The sequence below is a fragment of the Aythya ferina genome, assembly GCF_964211825.1.
Source record: "Aythya ferina genome assembly, chromosome: 5".
Lineage (NCBI taxonomy): Eukaryota > Metazoa > Chordata > Aves > Anseriformes > Anatidae > Aythya > Aythya ferina.
The window spans coordinates 7,524,336-7,543,761 of record NC_140301.1 but is presented as its reverse complement, the minus strand read 5'-3'; the positions used below and the strand labels follow the sequence as shown (position 1 = coordinate 7,543,761).

At 41.7% G+C, this 19,426-nt stretch overlaps 1 protein-coding gene and 1 long non-coding RNA gene across 3 annotated transcripts in view; one reads left to right on the top strand and one right to left on the bottom strand.

Moving 5' to 3' along the window:
* ELP4 (elongator acetyltransferase complex subunit 4) overlaps nt 1–5,173 on the top strand; it is a 273,117-nt gene extending 267,944 nt beyond the window's left edge. The window contains exon 11 of the mRNA XM_084521280.1: nt 5,144–5,173. Within this exon, the coding sequence (XP_084377406.1) occupies nt 5,144–5,158 (15 nt within the window). The 3' untranslated portion in view covers nt 5,159–5,173. The remainder of the gene's footprint in view (nt 1–5,143) is intronic.
* LOC311437698 overlaps nt 1–19,426 on the bottom strand; it is an 85,075-nt gene that overhangs the window by 61,069 nt on the left and 4,580 nt on the right. For both annotated transcript variants that reach the window (XR_014693649.1, XR_014693650.1), the window contains one exon: nt 18,059–18,158. This is a non-coding gene — a long non-coding RNA (uncharacterized lncRNA). The remainder of the gene's footprint in view (nt 1–18,058; nt 18,159–19,426) is intronic.

The window sequence follows — 19,426 nt, the reverse complement described above, 5'->3', positions numbered from 1 at the left end:
AGGCTGCTTTTTGACTGTTTGTGTCAGTAGATAAAGAAAACAAAAAAACTTATGAATATTTCAGAACAGAAGATATTCCTTGGTGTCTGTATTCCTTGTTTCATTTCAACAGAATAATGAGGTTTATTCCTATATGATATGTTATTTTAACAACTTGAAAAAAAGCATGCCATGAAGCACTGACTTACTGTATGATGATAATTTGTCTTGGAAGAGGTCCTCTTTGATTTATATGCCTTGACCCTTGCTAGTCCAGACAATCATAGCCTACATGTTAAGTCATACAATGATTGAGACTCATAGCAAAGCTAGTTTAGGTTTTTCTATTCCCTTTCGCCTCTGTGCTCTGCTTTCAGAAGTAAGGAGGACTTTTGCAAAGTAGTAGCTTTGTTTTCTCAAATTAATGTGGCCTTTCCCCCTGAAATCTCCAGCTAGCTTTCCAGTCCAACAAAGTTGGACTGCCTATGCTGTGGCTGCAGGTCACAAGATTGTAGGTTTGTATGTTTGGTTTCATAGTTTCTTTCATGATTTGGTGCTTCCTCAATACAAAGTGGCCCTTATCATTGCAGCCTGAAAAGACTTCAAACACTTGAGCAAAAGAGATCATCAGAAGCTTTGCACACCTGCATGGTGTGCTTAGTACACCCATTTCAGACTCAAATATATTGCTGATCTCTGGTTTGTTTTTTAACCACCCAGAGATGCAACTCTGCTCTTCAGCTGATTTAAAAACTGAATGAGGACAGCCGCATACAGTTTTTTAGGTTACAGGTTGGGAATGAGTGTTGTTAACAGGCAGGACTTTGTGCATCTCAGCTGAAGTATTACAGGGAGACCAAGCTACTCTGTACATTTTGGATTGCAGCCAAGAAAATCTGGTCATGTCTCCTCTACTCTAAAACCTTTCCTTTCATTCCCCCAAACCCTCTTCCACACTAGCTTTCCTTCCAGACTCCTGAATCTCCAGTCCATCACTTATTAGGTTTTCTATCTTGAATTCTTACCGAGGTTTTCTTAGTGTCTAATCAAAGCTTTCTTCACAAACCTTTTTTAAAGGTTTCTGCACAAGGCCCAAAGACAAACACGGCTCCTAAATGTCCTAATTCTTTGCCTTGTAGGTACCTCTTTTATAGACTCCATTGTAGGCAGCATTCACATGATCATTCTAGGATGAAACCCCGAATGGCTGTTCATAGTGTGCTGGCATGTTGAATGCAGCTTATTCCATGAAGTCTGGCACCCATAAAATGGGTATAATAGTTACCTACCACATAGGACGTTGTAAGGCTTAATTTATTACAGCTGTAAAGCGTTTGACACCCTTAGAAGAAGGGTGTTACGAAAACATAAAGCGCTATTGCCATAAAACATTTGTCTGGCTGAAAGCTCTCTTATAACAGTGGTCTGCTTGAAAAACAAAGAGGGATGTAGGGAATCAGAGTGTCTTACCAGGCATTTTCCATTAAGAAAAAAAAAAAGTACTGCTTTAATTTATTTGGTGTCAGCATACATATTCTTAGACTCTAGGTGATGAAGAAGGAGGAAAAGTAGAGAGCGCGTCTATTGCATAAAGCATCTGTGAATAAAAGATTACCAGGACATGGAAAAGCATACAAGCCATGTCTCATTGTCAGCGAAGCACATTTACCAGGAGAAACAGATATGCAAATATAGAACTTTAAAACTTTAAGTCCTTCAGATTAAGGCTAATCATTATGAATAATGCAAACTGTGTGAGAAATACTGAGAGAAGATGTGGAAAAGGAGAAAGATTACAATACTCCTGATGACTTGTTTGTGGGGAAGTGTTTTGTTTTGTCCAGATTTTTGAGAAGCAAGAATCACAGCAGGAAATGCAACCATGTTCATGGCTGCCACCAAAGCTCAGTGTATCTGAAATTCTTTTTTGCATGCGTTGCTGAATCAGGACTCTAGCACACGATATATGCTTTGATCCTGACAGTGGTTCAAGTCTTTTCCTTAAAGTCAAAAACCTATTTTTTTTTGTTTTTGCTTTGATGCACCATCAAGCTCATGCACATTCTTTGTCAAAATATATCAATATAATAGGATTATAATAAATAGTTCTTTTAACAGTTCATTTAGGATTCCAAAATGATGAGGTTTGCAAAATGCAAAGAAAAATCACATAGATTTTTTTAAGCAAACAAACTGTAACAACCCCTGAATTAATACTACCACTGAAAGAAAATTAAATCTAAGATAAGTTTATGTGATCTAAAAGCTTTGGGGCAGCACACTGCAATATGCTAAAGACAGACTTATAACCACAAGCTACATTTAGGACTCAAATCACATACAATTGCCACATTTCAAATGTTCTTCTACTCCTTAAAATAGATATGTACTTACCAGATGCTGACAAATGGCCAGTCTGCAAAGGGGTAAAGAAAGGTTTTTTCTTGTTCGTATTTGATTTTCTTTTGCATTCTATGTCATGTCCAGCTTCTACTCACATGCTACTGAGTCAAAAATAGAGCTATTCCATTTGAAATGTTGATATATGGTATTTTTGATCTGCCCAGAAGACAATACAGCATCTGACAGCACACATTTCTTGTAAGATTTTCACTGAGTTCACGAGAAATCCCCATATAGGTGCTCATAACTTGGGCTCTACATTTAGATTCCAGGAATCAGGGGTTATAAGTCTCAAAAGGACCTTTGAGACCCTGGGCTACCCTCCAGCAAAATAAACACCAAAATACTCCTCCAGCAAATTGTGAAGATTCAGAGGAGCATCTCAACTTCCAGGAATATACTTAGATCAAACTTCCAAACCTCTTCCAACAATATAAAAAGAGAAATAAAACTGGCAGGTGCATCTTTTGCAATGTCCTGTACCATAGAAATCATCAGTCACTTAATTGAAGTGATTGGAAGTCAAGAAGATAATCTAAATATATATGGCTGTTCTCTGAAGTCTGCTACATTGTAGCTGGACTCCCAAAAAGTTTGATATGAAGCCTGTAATAATATCTAAAACCAAATAGCACAAAAGGAGCTTTACTTTAAATGTGTAACTGCAAGGATAGCTCAGGTGACATTAGGTCACACTGCGTTGACCAGCTAGCTGCACAGTGACTTGTCCGTGTTTGCGTTTTCCCTTACAGAGATAAGGTGTCGCCTACCCCTTGTCACCAGTTTTACAGCGTCATTTCTGCGTTTGCATCATGTAGACTGAGGCAGGAGTCTAACAAAATCCCACTCTAATTGACTTTAGTCTTGGAAATTTCTGTCTTAACAGAACGGTCTCGCTGATTGCATAGCAGTAAGTGGAAGATTGTCACGTGTTTTTAAAGTGCTTGCTTTTTACAGTGAAGAGCATGAAGTGCACCAGCAATGTTAACCTTCCGGAAACACACAATATTTAAATTACACTGCTCAGAGCACAGTAATTGAGCCAAACAGACGTAAGTTCATATCCACTGAGCTTTCAACGTGGCAAATGCTGCCATCAATCCTTCTGAAGTGCCCTAAGGATGGTTCGTATGCCCAGAATGTTGTGTATTTTTTTTTGCCAACTCTAGTGAATTTAATAAACTGATCACTCCCTTACAAACTTTACCTCACCCAAGTACTCTGGGCATGTTCGGAGTGCTGTCTAACTCAGATCTTTCTTATATGCTCAGTAATCTCCTGAGTAAAGAATAAAGCACCCCTGTATAATTTCTTTGCCCTGTTCTTGAGTGAGTAGCGCACTGACAGGAGCCTGTGCAAAGACAAGATCACACATCTGTTAAACTGCTATAAAAATCCTATCTTTAAATAGTTCATGAAGATTTGTCACTTTTTCACAAGTATTTTAAAAAATGATTAATTGATCATTCTGGAGTCTCCTATTTCTTTATGACCTGTACCTAAGTCATAAACAAAACTTTCCATGGACTCTTAGGATGCTTATAGCCTTCTGAGGTCCAGATTCCTGTTCATCAGTCTTTACTTCATTATTTGGGAACAGAGACCCATTATTAGCAGACAAAGACCCATTATTTACAAACAGAGACCCACTGCTAAAGACGATTCATTTGCTAACAGAATTCTTCAAGCAAAATATACATTCATTCTTGTTTTAACTTCCCAAACATCTGAGTCTACTTTGCAGTCAGATATGAATATTACAGACACCAGAACACTTAGTTGCCACACAGATGTCATCACCAGATGTCTCAGCCTGGGTGCTGCTGGATTCCAAGATAAATGAGTACTAATATTCCTAGAAAGGGAAGGACTGTCACATCTGTACAGTAAAGCAAGGGCACATCCTTACTTGTTACATGCCACTGCAATGACTGACATCAGAGGTACCTACAAGGATGTTTTACTCTAAAGAAAACAAACAAGGCAAACTCCAGCTCTTTCAAACCTTGCAGAGAAACCTAATATATATCTAAAATATCTATGGTGATATTTCAAAAGGAATCAAGAAATGCAGCAGCTACATTGTCATCTCCTTTACTTTGTACATCATGCATTGTGTTTCTGGAATCACTGCAATTTTTGACAGTCATGACATTTTAAGTTCTTGCAGGGCAAGGTGTAACCTCTATGGAGAGCAAGCACATGGTATATGAACCATTGTCATGCCTCCCTCATCTTCAAAGCAAGACATATTCACCCCTTCTGAGAATATCAAAAGTGCTGTGCTCTCCCTGCTGGGTTACACAGGCACAAAACAGATGAGGCAGAGACACAAACGAACACATTTGCTCATCTAAGAAATCCAAACAGCCTCCTAAAAATTAAGGTCTGAGCTATCTTTTGAGGGAAAACATATTAAAATTTAGTAACAAATTAACTATCCTGAGCCTCCACACTACCCCAAACTAAATAACATCTTTTCACTCCACTCCTATCTGTATGTATCATATCCTATAAGCAGGTATGACAACACATACATTCATGCACCCTGAACTTCATATTTCTAAAAGATAAGCCTAAGGAACCCTCACAAATAAAGCGTTTGGAATCTCATTCTAGACACAATTTTTGCCGTTTTGAGTTCCTCTCTAATCCCAAATTCAACATGAAATGTCACACTATAGGCTAGCACGTTGTTCTAAAATAAGGTACTTTAGAAGGTGATGACTACTGTAACCACTTTTTTTTTTTTTTTTCCTAGGGGAAGAAAAACTGATGGGCTAGATCCTGACCCAGCAACAATATATTAACCAAAATAGGACTATTTGTGAAAACAGGAGTGAGCTGAAGTATCTTGCAGAATTTGTCCCAAGAAGATATAAATCATATAAAGAAAAAAAAGCCTTTAGACTTGAAAGCCTTTTTCTTCTCTGAAAGCATCCTGATTTCATATGAATTCTCCTGTGTAAATAAGTCTTATTCTTGATTGTTGTACTCATCCCATACTTATAAAAGCCATGGTTCAATTTAAGAAAAAGTCTCTTAATCCATCATTTAACAGCCTATCCTTTTTACAAGTATTGGTCAATAAACGTCTCATACCAATTTTCTTTCCTATTTTAGGCTGTTAATGGTGTTCTCAATTCTAAAGGGAAAAAAAAACAAACAGACAACTATATAAAGTCACTCAGATTACTTTAAAAACATCTCAGAACCCTAATTACACCTTCACCTTTGTACCTTTCCTCATTCAGATTCGCAGAGAGCTCTTGAAATCAAATGCTATCAAAAGCAAGAGATCCTGATTATTATTATCAAGCACTTCCACTGTGTGTAAATTTACACAGTGCTTTACAAGCAGAGATAAGATATGCTTCCTACCCCGAAGAGCTTAGAATCAACATAAGATATGACAAACACAAGGACCACAAGGAATGTGCTTTAAGGGGGAGAATGCAAGGATAGCAGTGTGGTAAAGGATCAGGTAATCTAAAGTAACCCGCATCATCAGGCTGCGTTACAGGACAAAGCCGCTTCTTCCCTATCCAACAGCAGGTGGGGCTACTGCAGTACCAACCTCTGCTAGGGGACGGATGCGATCTGCATCGGCGCTTCGGCCTCGCAGGGGCCTCAGAATATATACTGCAGATCAAAACTAGCTATTTATAACACACGGGTCAGCTTCACATGCAGTTTGTTCACATTAGCTTATCCAAGTTAACAGCGTGTAGAAATGGTGTTCAAAAGTCACCCTTCTCGGATCTGGATGCAAGAAAAAGTCTTGAAGTAAAACTGTTGGCCAAAGACTGAAATTGTTTTTGAGTCCAAATGTCCAATTCTGTGGGATTGAACGGGAAGCTGAGCACTCTTTCAGGAGAGGGAATGGGCACAGAAAGGTGGTATTGGGTTTAGCATCCCCAAAAATGCCTGCAAGGATGATAGATACAAGTCCCAGACTCCACCAAACAGGCACAGTTCAGTGAGAGGTACTGGGGCTGCAGAGCCACCTGTGTTGTCCCAGGTGCTCAGCTCAGCTCTGTGGACCTTCATTAGTCTGACAGCTTACATAAGCCTTGCCACAGGGTAAAACAGAAGAGCCCCAGGGATCAGCCTGTGACAGGCAACATCCGTATATCATCGGTTTGGGGGTTGAGGCCCAGTTTTCATGCTCTATTTCTACTACTTCTGAGTCAGTGGCACGTTGTTCTGCAGCATGACAAAGTCTCAGACAGTGCTTGCTTCTCCAGTCGGGCATGATGGGAGGCTATTAATAGAACTGGTCATCATTTTTGTGGCCAGAGCTCATACTTCCAGCACTAGAGTGGAAACATCACTTTACCCCCACTCCTCCACTGCTATGCCAGCCATAAAGTTGCCCTGTGCAGGAGGCAGTGTGTTCTTTGTTTTCCTCACTTCCCATCTCTAGTTTCTTGGCATTGCCTCCACGTGTGCTGGGCACATGTCTGGATGAATATTTACACCGCTGCCACTATTTTCCATTACCTAAGACAGGTACATCCCATCCACGGCAGCTGGGAACTCAGGACAAGCTGCAAAACCCACCCAAGAAGAGGAACAAGCCCTGTGGCAGGTAGCTCGCTCATTGCTGAGTAACAATGGACTCACTGCACAATAGCAAACAGCTATCTCAGACTATCCCCGCAAGCAGCAGCTGCTGCAGTGTCAACATACCTGGAGGTATGTACACAAGGTCTCTAGAGACTTTGTAACTTGGTTGCTAGCCAGTGCTGCTGCATCCTCACTGCTGCGATTACTTCTGCCAGTTAAATTAAGACAGGCCAAGATGCTACAACCACACCTTCATTGTGCTGAGCAGACCTATGGAGATAAAGACAGTCTCCAATCAAAGGAGATCACTGATCACAGTGAGGGACAAATGCATAAGAGACAGGCCAAACTGTAATTTTTCTAGTGAACATAATAATTCCACTCTTTGAAGAGCAGCATGCAGAACCAAAAGATGCTAAACCGAGCACGGGGCTGCCCATGACTCAGACACCACTGAGGGAGTTTCTAACAAATGCACAGCATGCGGCCCAGGTTCCTTGCCAGCCAGCCAGAGCAGGACAGCAAGGGGGTATGGGGAACAGGAGCAATAAGGGGGTTTGGTGGCAAGGTAAGGACTCTCGTGACTGTTTTTCTATTGAGTGATACTACTATTTTGTTTTATTTTTTGGGTGGTCCTTTGGGAACCAAGGAATTGGTCTCAATGATCCTTGTGGGTCCCTTCCAACTCAGATATTCTATGACTCTAGGATACCTTCCCATCACCCCTGGGATGCCCCTTTGTGTAGGGCCACCACAGTGTCTGGGCTGTGAGACACAGCAGGGTTTCCCACTCCTGTAGAAAGAAATGAGCAGGTGGAAACACAAGGGACAGCCAAATGAGGAAACAAGCAGTTGGAGTCACCTCCAGAGGCGAAACACGCCAAAAAAAGCCCTGTTCTTTACCCAGCAAGTTTTGCACTCCCTGTAAAATGCCTTGCTCCAGCAGAGGCACCCCACTGGGAAAAGAGGAACATGTTGCTGTCTGAGGCAGAGCCTCAGATCTGCATACACCCTCCTCTGGCTGGAGGAGGCATGGCTTACCTCTACTCTAAGCCCACACCACAGGCATACTTCCACGGCTGGCGTCACAACCTAAAACAACTGGCTAGCTCTGCTTAGCCCTGAGGTCTGAGGTAAGGCTCACAGCATCTGAAGCGGGGTGCCCTTATGGGTCATATGTTCCAAGGAGTCTCCCTGGCAGATGAACTTCCCAGTGCTGCAGTACAGCAAAGGTGCCCCCTTCCAGCACACGCCTGTTTTCCCACTGACCTCGATTACAGCAGCGCTGAAAAGAAGCCATTGAAATCAAAGGGCCCGATTCCGCCCCAAATCCACTTTTATACCAGACCAATTTCTTCAGCAGGCTTAGTCAAAGCAGTGACTGTGTGGAAATTACTCTGATGTCGAGTGCTAAAATGCAATAATGTACCACTCCAGAACACACATAGAAATGACTGCTTTGCTGGTTGTTTTGTACTAAAAGCAGTAACCTAATCATCGGAGTGCAGCTGAACAGGCTGTTTGCACCCTCAGCACAGTCCAGCAGCTCTTACATGTTGTGGGTTGAAATCTGTAATTCACATTTCTCACAGGAAGCCAAGACCCAGTGGCACAGAGGAACTCCCTCACTTGTGTCAGATGACTGCCTGCAGAGAAGCCCAATTATACCTCCCAGAATAACGTCCTGTGCTTAGTTGCTGCAGCAGTCAAGGCTGCAATAGCCAAAAACCAGAACTCGTGGGCTGCTCTCTCCATCCAGCTTGGATATTACTCTTTAGCTGTGCTGGACTGCAAGGACCCTTATCCACAGACAAATATGTAGCATTCCTGCCTCAGCACACTCCTAACTCCTTTGGGCATTGCTCCAGCACGGGAATCCCAGAAGAAGCCTTTTTGCAAAGGGCCTTTCTTCCTTCTCATCATGTGTACCTTGAAGCAGTAGAGAAAAATGTCACAGTCAAAACCTGGTCTTTTGTGAAGAAGTCTGGATTTGCCAACGTAGCAGCTCTCTTGCCCCAGGCACTCTGTCCAGTTCCTCTACCTGCCATTTAGCTGCTGGGGAAATCGCTGCTGTGAAGGGTGAGCTGTGGTTTGAGAATTGGCATAGCCAGCATCTGGACATTTCCTCGCTGTGGTTGCCCTCACAGGGAAAAGTTGACTTTGGCTAGGGCACTGTGTGTTCTGGCTAACCCAGCTGGCAGAGAGATCCCCAGGGACTCCTGTCAGTGCAAACCAGAGCAGCCTGAGGCCACACTCCAATACTCAAGGGGAAGGCTGGGGCAGAGACACCAAGTCCAGCACAGAGCCCAGGCTTCATTGCCCCCGTAAAAGCCCGAGCCAGCTCACAGTAAGGTTGGTGCCAAGCCTCCTGTACGAAAGGGAATCCAGCTTGTTCAGAACAGCATCTTCTGTACCACTGCCAAACCCCACAGAATCTCAGGTCCGGTGTTATTCACTCTGCTGGTGGCCGTACACATTTATGGGGTTTGTTGTTGAGGCTCTGCCATTTACAGCTTTGTTCATTCAAGAAAGTCAAGTTGGCTTAAGCTTATCGTGTTAATAGATCTAAATATGGACATAAAGAACTTGAGCATACATAAGCACAATGAATATGAGTTTCTCATTCATTCCAGCATAGTACCTGGTAAATTGCCAGTGCAGTCCTTTCAGCTTACTAACATCTTTAGACTTTGCCTCACAAAGATTACGTTCCCCACTCAGCAATTCAACCTCCTTCTAATACTTTTAAAACAGAGGAAAGGCCAAGACCCCTAGAGAAGATGCCAAAGATCGAATGGATGGTCCTGAAAGCAGATGAACTGCAACAGCTAGTAGAGCAAACATCCCATGCCAACTGCGGTGCTCTAAAGAAAAGGAAGTACAGTTTCAGTTCTGGCACCCATATAAGCTGAACACTTATGCACAGAATGCAGATCACTGCAAGGCAACAGTGAGTATCTGCTTGGAAGGGATCTTTGCTGCTTGGAGATTTTTCAGGCTTTCTTGATGCTATAGCTCTTACAATTCCTTCACCCTTCTGGTCATTTTGGAAAAATAAATGTGCTGAGGCTCCGGCTCTCACACTTACTGAACCCCAGAAAGCTGCAGTTGCTAAAGGCTGGAATATCCTAGCTGATGCTTCTTTTTTTTTTTTTTTTTTTAAAGGAAATAAAGAGAGGACTTTAATTCCCCTCTGAACCACACTAAGCACACATCAGGAACCAAGAGCATTTGCAAGGCTGAAATCTCAGTATCGAGCATTATTTAAATTTGTAGGGCTATTTAATGTTCATCACACACTTGATCCTAACAGTGCAAGCGATTTCTATCAGAGCATTTTTTTCCCATTTTAACAAGGAAAACTGCCCCTCCAAATATAAGCAGTGCTTGTTATTTTGAGGCAGTGAGGCAAAGCATACAGCACATAGACCACATTTGGCTTGCTTAGCAGATGTCTACAGATCACTTGATGTTAATTTCAACATAAAAGCTATTATATTTCTGGCCTTGCCCTATTAGTTGTTAAATAATTATTTATGCTTGGCAGATAAATTCTAGGAACCTTGAATAAAGCCCATCAACAATACTAAACTAACCATATTTGACACAACGGTTTTCACTCACGGAAGACCCTAGATGTAATGTTTGTTGTGTATATGATTCCATTTCACAGCCTAAAAGGTAATCCCATATTTATATTTAAACGTAAGCTGCATATACTCTGCATTCCAACGTTACTTCACAGGCAAGGAATTAGCTTGTCTGGTTCACTGACATTTACAACTGTGTGCTATAGCTAGTTTCAGTTCGTAACCCAGTTTATCTAAATAATCTCCTAGTGACTACACAACTCTGGGAGTAGTTAATATGCTTTTCTATTGATGCTTTGGCACTATCTACCCAGTTTGCTATACCTGTGATCAGTTACAAACTGGCATGCTGAGCCCTTGATGGCTACAAAACAAAACAAAAATTGGAAACGTTGACTTCCCCGAATTAATACATTTAAGGAACTAAACTTTCTTATATGAATACTGTTTATATACACTCAAAACTGCAATTGTTGTGATTTCTGTTTGAATTGTAAATTCTAAACTGCCAATCCACAAAAAAACTCAGAAAAGGTACTGAATGTGTGGCCCTGTAAAAGACTTTCAACCAAATCTTTGGACATTTTTATTGCTGTCTAAAGCAATTTGATGTGTTGTCTTCTGTGAGCATCCTTTAGTATAATTACACTTTGTATCCTTAGTAGACAAACCAGAATGTAAAGATTTGGAAAAATAAAGACTTTGAATATTCTACTTTGAATATTCTACTGTTCTCTATTCTATTTCTGTTTCGTCTGTCTGGTTAAAAGAGCACAACTTCTCCATTATCACATTAATGTACATTATGTCTGCATTTAAGGCTGCATGCAGTTTACAAGTTGTGTGATAAACCTAAATAAAAATTAGCGATCCAGAAAGAGTAAAAGGGATTCATATTGCTTACAGCATACTGCATTTCCTGTCCTAAAAGATGCAGAATTACTTTGCACTGTTGAGAATTAAAACAAGGTCAGTGAAGTTACTAAAACACCTTCAGCTGATTTAAGAGGACATTGGACAGACTCTTTTGCAGTTGGTGTGCCTCTACTCCAAGGTAGCTTAATTGTGCTGTACTTAAAATAAATAAATAAATAAATAAAATCTAAGCCTGAAGGCAGCTTCCTGCTCTAGTTTCCAAGCCAGCCCTATTCTTCTTCTCCTAGAAAGTCAGGCTGTCTACTCAGGGCTGAGTGTTCATGTTTCTTCCCACTTACACCCCGAACCACAGAGATGGAGCCTGCAGCACCTCTGCCATAGCTCCTTGCAACATTTGGTACAGCTGTTTGCTTGAAAACTTCAAGCCATTTTATCAGCCCTTAGTATCTGTCAACATGAGAACATTAATTCAGGCAGGGAAATCATGGCTATGTCTGAAGTTTAAGAGGTGGGAAACACCAACTGCTTGGAGGGACCAGGAGGCAGCCATGGGAACACTGCCACAGCTGCTTGTGGTTGTACCAGCATTTCAGAAACCTCTAGAGCAGTGATGGAGGAATCACAGATGTTTCAGGAGGTGAACTCTTATCAGGGCTTTTGGTGCCATCTCTCCCCTGGCATAACAGACACAAAATGTTCAGTCTTAACCCGAAGTTTGCCATTTAGTGATACCCTAAGAAACAGCTAGGAAAGCTGAGTTCCCCTGTTCCCCTGGATACCTGCACTCCAGGCTGCACTCCAGCTAGAGCCTGTATGCATCTCTCAGTCCTGTGATGAGCACTGTCCGTCTACACTTGACCTTTGCACATGGAGATTTTGACCCTGAGCTAAAAATGGTCAACAGATGAGAGCTCTGGATTTTGTTTCACAACTGCAGGTTGTGACCAAAAGTAGCCTTTATTGTAGGGTTGGTTTTACAATTACTATTAATGACAAGCCAATTTCTCTCCCTTGATGCCTGCTGCATACGATAATGCAGTGTTTCCTTCAACATCTTGTCATAAACTAGCAAAGGTGAGCAACTGGTGAGGCGGAAAAAGTGAGGAGAAGAGACAGTAAATAAAATCACGCATGTGGAATATTATTTATTAAACATACATACTTATTTGACATGTGATTTTGATGTTATTATTTCCTTTGCCTTCTGATAAAAGATACCCAGTTGCTAAATACAAACTGTACAGCTGGCCAACGTAGTGCTTTTCAATATGCCAGCTGGTTCCCTTAGTTATACTAACCAGAAACAAAAACAAATGGGGAGACTACATAGCGCAGGGAGGAAGGCAAAACCATTGCTAGCTAGAGTGGGGACCCAGAATTATCAAACCCAATGTTAACCCCACATGTGACATTAGGCAAATCTCCCATGCCCACCTTTTTCCCCTGTGTTTGAATAATGCTGCAGCTCTGACGGAAGCTTTGCAATCTCAACAAATTCCGTGATAAACTTTAAGATCTTAACTGAGTTATCTGTGCTGCTATGAATTTCTTGAACAACTGACACCACTTATCAGGCATTCCTAGGTTACTTTCTGCCTTTTTGTTTTTAATTCAGTGTTAATGATACCTCACTCCGTGAATAAAAACAGTAAATCAAAACTACAGACTTGCATTAATAACAAGACAGCATAGGAACAACAAACTATGCCGGTCCTGATTCCCACTGAATTTAGGAAGAGGTCAGTTCCTGACTGAAAGAGTCATCCTAGCCATGGAAAGCAGAGGACTGGATAATTATAGTCAAGTGTTTTGTCTGGCTGTGGTACTGGCCAAAGAAACTAGCCTACACACAGGGTTTCAGGATGTTTGGCATAAATGATATTAGTAATTTTATTCTGAAGAGAGAGAGCATTAAACTAGGCAGAACCTCATTCCAGCTATCCCTATAATACCCAGGCATCTCCTATTCCCTTTGATGTGATACGGAGTATAGGGAGAGCCCATCTACAGGCAGGCACATGCTGAATATAGAAATAAGAAAGAAACGTCCACTTTATGTAAAGTAGGCAGACAGGCAAAAGCTCAAGCAGACAATTAGTCTCAATAGTTTCTGTCAGATGGTACAAAGCCCGAGTTTATATATTTCTTTGTGGTGCTGCTTGTTTTCATTAGGTAGGCATCCTAGCAGATTTAAAAACAAATAAACAAACAAAACCAAACAAACCCAAGTATAACCAACCAGCTAACAAACAAACAAACACACAAAGCAACTCCACTGCAAGTCAGGGATCTTTGTAGCCCCTAGCACTGATGCTAAATTTAACAACAAACTGGATTACCTGGACATGAGCATCTTTCAGATTCTGCTGTCACCAATAGTTATTCTGGACAGGCTGGCACAGCTGAACAGTGCTATCCATGCTAATGATAGCCGAAGTATTGAATTAGTAATTCACAGAAGAATAAGAGGGAAAAAGATTAAACTTTACAGTCTGGGATTTGTAGACAGACTTGTAAGAGTGGCAAACATCCCTGTACAGACTCCAGGGGATACAGAACGGCAGTGTTTAAAATCTCCAATTAACACTCTGAACATCTACTACCTCCATCACCAAAATGAAGTTGTTCAGTGGCTTCAATTTTCTTTTTTTTTCCACTCCTCAACATGCTTGTATTTGAGACCTTGTTTTTATGATGAAGACAGTTTGATGCTGGCCTAGTGAATAGTTTAGCTCGCTTTGGGAATATTTTCCCTACACATTGGGATCTGACTACATACTCCAGCTGCCTGCACAGTCTTTCTGACTCTGCAAATCTCCATTCTCTTTAATCAAGGTATTTCCTGGTTTAATGGCTGGAGCAGTTCAGCTTTCAGTAATCAGCAGCTTCGGCGCAGATTGTAGGGCTAACACCCGCATTCCCAGTATTTAACCACACAGCCAAAAGTTCAGCAAGAATTTCATTCTGCATCAGAAAAGCTAAACTTCTACTTAACCAATTTCCTTTCCTTCCTTCTTTTAAAATGATTTTAATAAAAGATTCCAGCCACCTCTAGGGTACAAAAGGACTTGCATATATATGCAGATTAGCACTTACATAGATTTTTTTTGTTTCTCTTGCTTGTGACCAAACAAGGGATAACTGTTACCAGTTATTTCCTCTCTGCTGTTTCTTCATTGCAGTGACAATGCACTACCCCTGATAAGTATTCAGCCACAGCATGTCTGCTCTGAAAAACAAAGCTGCTCTCCCATCTCCTCTGTAAATGATTTGAGGAGGTTTACACCTCAGTCTAAACATCTGTGGTTACAATCCCACCCCCACATACATGTACTCACGCTCCGTGCTTACAAATGCAAGAACTTGGGTTTAAGCACAACGTGGCCCTGCAGTGTATCCAAGTCTCTGGACTTTTATGCCCTACATACACTGTGGAATTTCCACCCTGTGTACAAAATTATTCATGACAGAAACATTGAAGGACCACCCTCCCCCTCCCTCTGCGTGAATACCAATGAGAAAAATAGCGAGAGGTTTTCTTTTCCTTCCGATCACCGGGAGGAAAGGAAATTTAAAAACAACATGTCTGGGGGAGGGGAGAGTCGCTGCAAAATGTTGAAGACCAGGGGTGTGAGTACATACTTGTATTAACATCTTCCATCCCTGGAGCTGCAGTAATTTGCATGACATTATCTACCTGGGATGTTGCTATGGTTATCACCATACATAAGTAATTACCAGGGCAAATTGCACATACAGCGCACCGATTCATGCTGTCAGAAGCAAAGGATCTTTTTATACACTTGAAAATGTAAATGTTTGAAGAAACACTAATCACACAGATTCCTGATAAGAGGGGAAATTTCAAGACTGTTCCCAGATGATCTAAAATGGTTGTTAACCATGCTTATTGGCAACGGTACCTTAAGGACCAACTCAGACCATGCCCAAGTGAGCCAGACACTGCATAGACACAGTAGAAGATCAATAGAAACAGTAAAAACAGTAGGAACAGTAACGGGTAGTAGTAGTAACAGTAGTAATAACCAGAAATTAATCAGTAGAAATACTAGAAAATCCCCTTCCAAATTGTTTACACTGCAATTACATGAGACAGGTAATGAACAAGAGAAGTAGGGCATCACACAGAACAAACAAGCTTGTCAACATCATGGTACTGGCATGATTATTTTGGGTGTATTGTGTCAAGAAACTTGAGTTTGGTAAGCTAGGCACCAATAGATGAAAAGAAGAGAAAGAGAAGGGAGTGATGTAGACTACACCAATGCAAAAAATAGAAAAGTAAGGGGATGTGGTGGTGTGATGAAGAAGGTCTGAACTAGCAGCAGGTCATGACAGGCCAAAGGAAGTCTAATCAAAGTGTTTCTCTGAAAGTTCCCCCAGTTCGCCTCCAAAATTTCCACTGTTATTTGCAGGCTGGTATCTCATTCTGCTCTGATCTCCTAAACTCTAGCTTCCCACATGGACTGAGACAAATTTTACAGGCTACCTAGAGTTGTACATTCCAAACCAAAGGGAGCAATCAGTACCTAACAGAATTTGGCTGAAAGTCCAAATGCAGGTTATCTAATTCTAGATCACCTAAAATAAATGAGACATAAACTTATTCTGAAATGCTGCTGCAATTACATCTCCAATAAAATATAGCACCACTGTACACAAACAGCTTGAGCTGCAGTCTATTGGTGTCAATGGACATTTTTCAACAGCTTCGATGAATGTGTTCTGTGCCCTAAGGAAAATACGAGGTTTTAAAAAATAATTTTGCTGCTATGATCTGAGTTCAGGCAAAGCGTCTTAGGCTAACTGCAATGTAAAATATGAATCACAAAATACATTTCTATAATTTAATCTAAGATGGCATACGTCACTGACTCATATCTATCCAAACCAATCATATATTCTGTGTACAGAGGAATACTATAATTTAGTTAGTCTGAATTTACAGAGAGTAGTAGAGTTGATGAGAAAAAAACGCTGTATTTTAATTTTCTAACTTCTCAGAAAAATACGTTCTTTTGCATATCTTCGAAAACACATTTCTTACAGACATTTATCATTACCTACTATTAATATCAGCAGTATTATCATCAAAGATCACCATTTTCCCTAACTGAGCTACAGAATATGCTTTCCAGTGCTGAAACAGGCCCTGCTCCTGGACCTGAAAGCACAAGAGCAGGTATTAGCCAGCAGGCAGTCAGAAAACATGGCATCCCTTTGGCGTCATTTACATTGCCCCAGGAAAGGCACAATTAGTGATGTCCAGAAATACCGACTCAAGATGTAAGTGTACCCTTATTAGGATAAATGCAGACTGAAGAAATAATAGGATATGGAACAAGCCATCTTTGGCTTTATCTGGGTAACGGGACTCACATGACAGGCACAGCGTAGCTCTGAGCATACTTCATACAGAATAGTTTGTTGACTGTGAATATATCAGTGAAAGAAAAAGTAAATATGTGAAGAGTGAAATGCAAGATGGAAACAGTGAGATAAATATTGTTAGATTCAGGGGAAAAATGTTATAAACAGTAAGCAAAGCTCTTTGATTTGCACTGTTTTCCAGCCCATAAAACCCTAATATCTGCCAGCATTTCATTAAAAGCTTATAAACTACCCAGCATGCCTACTGCTGCATAAATGTATTGCTAAAAAACATTGTCGATGTTGCAGACCTGGTATTCTGCAATGTTTCAAAGAAACCTTGTGTGTATAAAACTCAGACACATTACCTAAAGAAGTGTGGATTATGAAAATAGCACCTTTAACGCTAAACCTAATTAATGCTGATCACTCAGCAGCAGCAGGTTTCTCTCAGCAGAGATGTTCATAGTAACACTATTAAAACAGAAAATACCAGCATCACAGGTAAAAATATTCAGTATTTTAAGAAACAAGTTTTGTGGATAAAGAATGTAAGGGAAAACTTCTATCATTTTGTGACTTGAATAATATGAGAAGGCACGACCTTTCAGAGATGACTGAGAGTTTAAGGTGTTTGATGAGGTCACGACAGCCCAAGAGCAAAATCTGTAAACATTAAACTGTGTGGTACAAAAATCCAGCAACACTGAAACTGACTGGATCAACAATTGCTTTGACTGAACATGAAGTCTATTTCTCAGCATTAAAATCGAAGACTAGACTTCAGCCCTTTAAGGACAAGTAATTGCAATGCCTTTCCTTTTCCACAAAAAGTCATATTGGATCAATCAAGTTTTCATTGTTATTACCAACGGTCCCAAACCAAGTCTGAGCAGGATCAGAACATTCATGATTTCCTGTCCTTCATAAGATCACGGCATATCAGGGCCCAGACATGAATCCAAACACAGGGCAAAATTAAAATGGTCCAATGGCCTGAACCCAAATCCCCAAGGCAAGCCCGCCTGATGCCTGGAGGCTTTTAAATGAATGACCACATACATACTGAGCTCATTCTGCATTGCCACTGCTGTAGCTCTTCTCACAGAAGTAGCTCCAAATTGTTCTGACAAACAGAACATACAAATTCATTTCTCTCCTCCCTCAAATAACTTCACATACCCCTGCAAAGATCAAACATCAATCTACAATGTTCTATCACTGACTGATGAATGAGCAGTAAAACATACCTGTTATCCATGCAATTGATTTCCCTCTTGACTAGCTGCATACTCTAGCGCCATGTGGATCAAGAAGGTAAAAACTGAGCACCTCATCACAGCCTCACACCTGGAACAACATTAGAAACAACCTTATAGACATAGGAACTGGGGAGAAGAACACTAGAAGATCAAAAACAAAAGCGGAGACGTATCTGAATTATTGCCCAAGTATGAAATTCCTGAAGATGTTAATGACAACTATTTAACTGGTATTTGCTTAGTGCAAGAAAAACAATATAAACGCTGCATCACGGTGGCTTTGTGGATGCAAACGCAGGTGGTACGATCAGCAGAACCATTTTCAAGCTGCCACATACACCCCAGCTCTCACTGAAGCAGTGCTCAGGCTGTGGCTGTTCAAACCCATCAAGAGGCCACAACCAGGCCTAGAGCAGGGTGTTAGTGTTTTGCTCTCTGTCTAGACTTAAGTGACAAAGTATCTGACGGTTTAAATGTTTGAAAGTTGCTCCTGCCACAAATGCAAACATTCTGAGGCAAACATACAGCTAGATCTACATGTTGCTCTCTGATCCCCCAGGGCTCGGTGCTGGGGCCGGTCCTCTTTAATATCTTCATCGATGATCTGGACGAGGGGATCAAGTGCACCTTCAGTGAGTTCGCAGATGACACCAAGTTAGGTGCGTGTGTCGATCTGCTCGAGGGTAGGAAAGCTCTGCAGGAGGATCTGGATAGGCTGCACCGATGGGCTGAGGTCAACTGCATGAAGTTCAACAAGGCCAAGTGCCGGGTCCTGCACCTGGGGCGCAATAACCCCAAGCAGAGCTACAGGCTGGGAGATGAGTGGTTGGAGAGCTGCCAGGCAGAGAAGGACCTGGGAGTGATGGTGGATAGTCGGCTGAATATGAGCCAGCAGTGTGCTCAGGTGGCCAAGAAGGCCAACAGCATCCTGGCTTGTATCAGAAGCAGTGTGGCCAGCAGGGCTAGGGAGGTGATCGTCCCCCTGTACTCGGCTCTGGTGAGGCCGCACCTCGAGTACTGTGTTCAGTTTTGGGCCCCTCGCTACAAGAAGGACATCGAGGTGCTTGAGCGGGTGCAGAGAAGGGCGACGAAGCTGGTGAGGGGCCTGGAGAACAAGTCCTACGAGGAGCGGCTGAGGGAGCTGGGCTTGTTCAGCCTGGAGAAGAGGAGGATCAGGGGCGACCTTATCGCTCTCTATAGGTACCTCAAAGGAGGCTGTAGAGAGGTGGGGGTTGGTCTGTTCTCCCACGTGCCTGGTGACAGGACGAGGGGGAATGGGCTAAAGTTGCGCCAGGGGAGTTTTAGGTTAGATGTTAGGAAGAACTTCTTTACTGAAAGGGTTGTGAGGCATTGGAA